Source organism: Rhipicephalus sanguineus, chromosome 11, assembly GCF_013339695.2.
Source record: "Rhipicephalus sanguineus isolate Rsan-2018 chromosome 11, BIME_Rsan_1.4, whole genome shotgun sequence".
Taxonomy (NCBI): domain Eukaryota; kingdom Metazoa; phylum Arthropoda; class Arachnida; order Ixodida; family Ixodidae; genus Rhipicephalus; species Rhipicephalus sanguineus.
The window spans coordinates 123,567,581-123,574,622 of record NC_051186.1 but is presented as its reverse complement, the minus strand read 5'-3'; the positions used below and the strand labels follow the sequence as shown (position 1 = coordinate 123,574,622).

Sequence of the window (7,042 nt, the reverse complement as noted above, 5' to 3'; positions counted from 1 at the left end):
GTCAACTGTACAACGGAAGGATAAGTCAGGCGTGCTCTTCCGCCCCGCAATGGACATCTGACCTGGCTCCTGCTTCTGAACTTTGAGCAAGCTTACAGATGCCCCCCCCCTTTTCTTTCCTTTCCCCCAACCCTTCGTTCGTAGCGAGCTTAGCTTCCCTATGTCAGCTCGTCAGAAGAAAATGAAGTAAACGGTTCCAGGGACTTTGACACGAACAATCCATTTTCTCGTTCACACAACGGCATTCTCAAAGTGCGTATATATCATGGCATTACTGCGCGCAAAAAAAAAGAAGCTGCATGAGGCGTAAAGTGCTTATCGCTTGGACCAAGAGGAAACAGACATCAGGTGCACAGCAGATCTCGCTCAGTACCAACCAGCAGCATGCCAACACACGCGAAAGAAGCGTTGCTCATTCTATCATCAATCGCTGTAATCTCAGTTCTCGGTAAGTAATGCTTGTAATTTCTCGAATTGGGGCTCCTCAACATTGTGGTGACAGAATCGCCGACTGAGTACACGTTCTTTGGGACCTTTCGCGGATTGTTCACCCAATCATTCTATCGACGGGTTTTCACCTCTTTAACGTGAATGCTTGGGAAGAGTTGGTACGGTGTACTTGAAACCTAAATAGCGCAAAAGACAGAAGGGCAGTAAAAAAGGACAAGAGAGCGTGTGCATTAGCAGGCCTTCAATTGCTTCATCAAACATATGTATTTCGTTGAGCCTGTTTTTACGTGTGATGTTCACGGCGTACATTGATGATGCTGAATAACAGGTTATTTTATCATTTTTATCAGTTTTATCGTTCTTTATTTGTTTTGTTACAGACTGCGCAGGTGTATATCGCGCGGTTGTGAGAAATAAACATTTCTATAAGTCAGTGCTATTGTCTATGTCCTTCTTTTGCTGGTCCTCTGTCTCTTGCGCCGTTTTAATTTCAAGTTTTCACCTCCTGCCTTCATCATGTACATGCCAAGTCTCAGAAAATCGGACTCGAATGAATTAGCGTGACCTGTTTCACTGCTTTAGACGTGGCCAATCATATCAGACGTTTGCATGTCGAGTCGCTTTTTACTCAAATTTCTGAAGAGTGGGTTTCTCTCGGTGGTGCCGGTCAAATGTGTTTTCAGCACCAGAAGAGGTAGCAGCTCTGACTGACCAGGACATCCTAAACGAGAGCGAAAAATCGATCCCACCAACCGCAGTGCTTCCCAGAGCTAAGGTGAGTGGTCTATTGCTATTTTTTCTGCAATTTGCTCACAAAGAAGTCATCCAACACATTATTCGCCTCCATGCATTGATAATTGATCGGTGGTTACAACATAGCAAACTTTCATAGTTACGTTGTCAGAAGCAGGAATGCGATTGGGATGAACGATATCGTCTTAAGCACAACTTTAGTTAAAAGGAATTTTGATGGCCACGTGGGAGGCCTAGGCCAAGGAGCTTAAATTGCTGGTTGATAATAAAGTTTATTCCTCTTTCCTGGTGAAAAAAAAAATGCGATAACGCCATTGTACTTTGATTTACGCGCGCGTTGAACATAGTGACTCGGCTAAAATTAGACAGAATTTTTCCGCTACAGTGTCTCATAATCATGTCGTTGCTTTGGAACGTAAAGCGCGTGTTGTTCTACACCAGAGCTATTAATGTCGAGGTTGGCGGTGTGTCGTAGATAGAAAAGAATTATCACCATGAACCGGCACGCGCCATCCTCGTCTTCTCCATCATCGCCTTCCTCTCCTTCACCTTCAGCTTCGATACCAGAAGATGCGCGCCGATTTGTTCGTCGAATGCTGCAGCAATAAGTTCATGGGCGAGAGAACGAGTTCAGAGATAGAGAAATAAAGAGAGAGAGAGAAAGAAGAATAGAGAGAAAGAGAAAATTTTTCGGCGAAGAAAATTTTTTGCCGTGGCCAAATTCGAACCCGCGCTCCCAAAATACAAAGGTGAGAGGGCTAACGACTCAGCTATTCAGGCACGCTGGTAGAGCAGACCATAGCTTTGTATAGTATAGTACAGCAAGAAACAGAGAAAACGATAGAAGGCGAGAGACCGACTACAGTAAGAGAGAAAAAGATAATTACAAATAGAAGAAACAGGTAAAAAGACAGAGAGAGAGAAAAACAAAGACATAGAAAGATCAAGAGAAGAAAAAGAGAAGGAAGGGGAGAAAGAGAGAAAAAGACAAAAGACAGACAAGGAAATAGACACAGCGAGAAAAAGATAAAAAAGCACCCGACACAAAAAAAGATACAAGAACAGAAAGCATAGACATGTATAGTACAGTGTAGCAAGTATAATTTGTCGTGTGGCGTAGAAAAATTATCATCTTCATGAACCGGCACGCGCTTTCTTCATTAACTTCGTCAACTTCGTCGTATTCTTCCTCTTCTGCTTCGCTCCCAGAACACGTGCGCCGAATTGTCCACAGTGGGATGCAATAACAACGATGGCCGAGAGATGCCACGTTGGACGACGAGGACGAGACGGACGACGACGATTGGTTCTAGCCATCAATTCAATACATAATAATTGCATTGCGCTAGTCCACCACCAGTACACCAGCTCTGCTGCGACCCACACTTGCGCGACTCAGTGCAAGCTGCGCAGTTTTTTGTTCTGTCTTTTTCTTTAATGCATGTTGGAGCCAGGGCTGTTTTCTTGCGTTTTGTTTAACGTATACTTCTCTTCCTGCTTTTTTTTTCAGAGGACAGTAGGCTGCTTCGATACCACGACGTCAAACGGAAACCTTTGTTATGTAAGTGAATATCAAGAAAAGTGCATTTCTAATGTGCATTAGGGTGCATTTTTACATGAGATGCAACTGTTAACTCGTTCATGTTACTATTAACGGTAACTATTATATCGTGGAAACCATCTACCTTATATAGTTCTTCTAATCGGTGATTGATTACCTTTATGTGGATTTGTCCTCTTAAAACAACATTAAAGGAGCTTTGATTGCTATGGGCTCAATCACCCGGCCTCACTATACGAGCGCATATGACCTTGCACGGCTTATCACGACATCTATGTGCTCCGGATATCTATACGATTTAGAAACTGCACCTCTGGTCAAAAATTACGTTGCGCTCTTTTCACCTCACAAACACTGAATTCCTTCACAGCGTAAACGATTCTTGACGTGTGATGGTGATCGGCTGATGCCGTCACCAACGTAAAGCTTTCAATGATTTATGGCTCTATAATACAGAGTTGGATGGATGGATGGATGGATGGATGGATGGATGGATGGATGGATGGATGGATGGATGGATGGATGGATGGATGGATGGATGGATGGATGGATGGATGGATGGATGGATGGATGGATGGATGGATGGATGGATGGATGGATGGATGGATGGATGGATAACTGTTATTCATCCAATCAGAGTTCTAGTGGTCGTAATTACATTAGTAGGAGCTTTTGTTGTCTTCGTCGTCATCGTGTCTTCGACATATCTGTGACTTGCCCTCACAAGATATCGACAAAATTGGAAGACTGCAGTTGAGCCCTCGCTGTCTTCTTGCATATTTAGGCCAGACACAGCTATCTAGATTTTCGTGCACGAGCTTCCATGATGTCCAAGTGAATAAGAATCACTAAAGAGGATATTTACATTGATTGGAAGAAATAAAACAGGCACTCGCCTTGTTCAAGGTAAAACGACAAGGCGAGTGCCTGTTTTATTTCTTCCAATGAATCCCCCTCGCCTGACGAGTTTTCGTCGAACCTTGGACTATATTTACATTGACGTCGTCGATTCTTTTACATCGACTAATGTATTAACGCGATAGCGTTAAAGAGCTCGTTCCGCTGAAATTCCGGTGTCGGCGTCGGTGTCGCTGGTTGTGAGCGAAAGACCATCATCTTGTCCGTGACCGAAAAAATAAATAAAAAAATCCTACGTTCGAGTGAGAATCGAACTCACGCCGTCAGCGTGGCAAGCAGGTGTTCTACCACAGAGCCACTCCATTCCTTGGAATGGCACTGAAATTAACTTTAATGCTTCACAAACATACGCATCCTGTGTACATGTGTCGCATTACGAGATGTAATATCGCAGTAAAACGGGATACAAGCGTATATTGTCATCGGGCGTCACACCATGTGAACTGCATAACGATTTGATGGTTTAAGCCGGCCATGCATTAAAAAAGGCACACACATTACTGCGCGTATTCCCTTACGAACACGTAGTGAGTGCATCGCAACTTCGAAAAAGTATCACGCGCGTAATTGCTACTGGTTTAAAGCATGCCACCCATTACAAAGAGCATACACATTAGAGCGCGCATTCTGTTACACACACGTAGTGGGTACGCTGTTGTCATAAAACTGCTGTTGAACAGGGCGGAAATCTTTACCTTTACTATAGGTATGTCCAGTGTGTGTGTGTGTGTGTGTGTGTGTGTGTGTGTGTGTGTGTGTGTGTGTGTGTGTGTGTGTGTGTGTGTGTGTGTGTGTGTGTGTGTGTGTGTGTGTGTGTGTGTGTGTGTGTGTGTGTGTGTGTGTGTGTGTGTGTGTGTGTGTGTGTGTGTGTGTGTGTGTGTGTGTGTGTGTGTGTGTGTGTGTGTGTGTGTGTGTGTGTGTGTGTGTGTGTGTGTGTGTGCGTGCGAGACCGGGCGACTGAACATCATGACAAACGAAACGGAGCACGTTGAGGATGGGACCGGATATCGCTATCGCGTTGAACTCTTAGAGGCGAAGCTTAAGCGTCCCCCAATTTTTCACTATCCCTGTAATTACCACCGTCGCCATCGTAACTAAAGCAAACTTAAACAGCGAGAACTTGGGAGTTTGTGCAAGCGTTTTACTTCAGACAGCTGTATGAGCACCGTGTAGATCTTTTTTCGTTGAAAGCTTTCTCTTTTTACGGTCCCACAGAACGCCCAGTGTCCATTTTTCTCCATGGGGGCCTGCAAGGACGGCTTGTGTGTATGCGCACCGAAAGGAAAGAACATGGCTGCAATCAGAGAGGTGTGCTACGACAGCTGCTACGCAAGTTGCACGCAGAGTTGTTCCATGGACGACTCTATAAGGGCAAGCCTGAAATCGCCCTGCGACACTCAGTGCACCAAACTATGCTATGACGATTAGCAAGTGCTGTAAAGGCTACCAACGAAAGCATGGTTCGAACTGCAAAATAAACTTTGAGAAGCATAAAAAAGCCACAGGCACAGAAACGTTTCATTATTGTTTTTACTAGACGCGATAATGAAATCCAAATTTACAGTATTAAACTAAAGCAGGGACATACGTTTAGAGCAACATACGAAAAGCCCCATGTGATATGATAAAAGAAAATCAGCCAAGGCTATCGCAAGGGCTTGCGGATATTGTAAAAAGCAAAATATGCGAAAACGCGTCAGCAAAATACAGTGTGCGAAGAAGAAAACTATACTACCAAATTTAAACAACAGAAATGCACTATTAATAACACGTGGGCGAATTTAAGAAACAAACGGTCATAATGACACGACCTTTATTACAGTATTTTTCTTTATGCACACAGCATAACTGAGAAACGTTTCTGATGTCGTGCCTCTTGCATTCAATAACGACCTGCGCATATTGCTCTTAGCCAACAAATGCCTTTTAATCTCTTCAATACGCAAAGCAGCAGTGCTGCCGCAAATATGTGTTTCTTTTTTTTCATGAAGTGTATTGAAAGGCGCCGATGTTGATTTTAATAAAAACGTGCGATCAATGCTTATGCAGCAGATAATTTTATGGCTCTAGCGCCTAGCGGCGTTCTGTTTTTCAAGGAGAACACCAGAATCCACTCCCAGCCAACCGGAAGCTGAGGGTTGGCTCGAAGTTTATGAAACCCCAATAAAAAGGTAAGAACTCGTGTAACAAGGACGTAATTGCTTAGTTTAAGTGTTCTGTACAATACATGTCGGAGAATAAGTTCATTTAAGATAACTGGCAGTGAACTGCCTAACTAATAATTAAAGTTAAATGAATGAAATGAATTGAAAGAACAAACTGCTTTCTTGTGAGCATCTGGGATCGTGGCGGCACCAGGTGGATCAGATCTTAACCCCGCCCCTCTTTTTGGAGGGCCTGTGCGGTCCGCTTCGGTGTCACGGCGGCGCACTGCCAGAGTTCATTGCTGGAGGTCAGGCAGAGGCAAAGCAGCTCAACTCGTTCAGTGCGTTCAAAATATATGAATGAGTTCAATGAGAGAGCAGACTGTTTTTTTTATGGTTTCTGCCATCAAGGTGGCATACACCCACTGCAGAACAGTCTTTTTTTACTCTAAAGTCTACCCGAGTGAACCAAAAGTTCCCTAAGCGCTACGGACTAGCACCATTAAAGACTCTCAAGTGGAACATCACGGTCGCCTAAAGTTTTTTTATTATTTCTTAGCGAGCTTGTCATCTGTGATACACTGTCAACGCTTCTGTGACGCCGTCCAGCCCCTTGACCACGCCAGCGTTGAGTGACGCCTGACATATGTTAAGGCGCTTTTCCTTCTCCACATCAAATCTTGCCTTTCTTGCTGCATCGTCCCAAACCACAATTTGTATATGAGAGACGCCGTAGTGGAGGGCTCCGGAAAATTTGACCACCTGGGGTTCTTTAACGTGCACCTAAATCTAAATACATGGGCCTCTAGCGTTGTCCCATCATGTCACGCAGTTATAATATCATCACAGGTGGCTAAGCAGCAAAACTAAATCTTGCTCTTGCTCTCAGTGTTGTGCACTCCAGGAAATAGAAGCAAGTGGTCGTTTGACTCTTGTTTGTCGCATATATAACTGTCACCTGTATAAGTATTTAAATAAACGCGTTAACTCTCTTTTGTAGACCCGTGGGACGCACGGCTCCCTAAATTTTTTTCTCTTTCATTTATTATTTCTAATATTACTTTTTCAAAGCACCACACAGTTCTTGGCTTAACCCCCATAGTGGGTACGTGTCAACAATCGTGATAATTATTGTTCTCGTCGCCATCACGAAGAAGACGATAAGGCACAAAGCTTGCTCTTAATCCTTCTTCTTATTATCTTCACCGTCTCCGAA

General features: G+C 43.9%; 1 protein-coding gene across 1 annotated transcript; it reads left to right on the top strand.

The window, feature by feature from the left end:
* The first annotated feature begins 302 nt into the window (after positions 1-302).
* LOC119373432 (uncharacterized) lies at positions 303-5,716 on the top strand. The gene is made up of 4 exons (XM_037643457.1): positions 303-448; positions 1,134-1,225; positions 2,714-2,764; positions 4,898-5,716. The coding sequence occupies exons 1-4, from the start codon at positions 385-387 to the stop codon at positions 5,108-5,110; spliced, it is 420 nt and encodes a 139-aa protein (XP_037499385.1). The 5' UTR covers positions 303-384; the 3' UTR covers positions 5,111-5,716.
* The last annotated feature ends 1,326 nt before the right edge of the window (positions 5,717-7,042 follow it).

Excerpts from the sequence above, each read along its gene's own strand:
- LOC119373432 (XM_037643457.1), top strand. The coding sequence starts at position 385 with ATGCCAACACACGCGAAAGAAGCGTTGCTCATTCTATCATCAATCGCT. Across the intron at positions 1,226-2,713 it reads CAGTGCTTCCCAGAGCTAAG|AGGACAGTAGGCTGCTTCGA; the intron begins GTGAGTGGTCTA and ends TTTTTTTTTCAG. Across the intron at positions 2,765-4,897 it reads CAAACGGAAACCTTTGTTAT|AACGCCCAGTGTCCATTTTT; the intron begins GTAAGTGAATAT and ends ACGGTCCCACAG.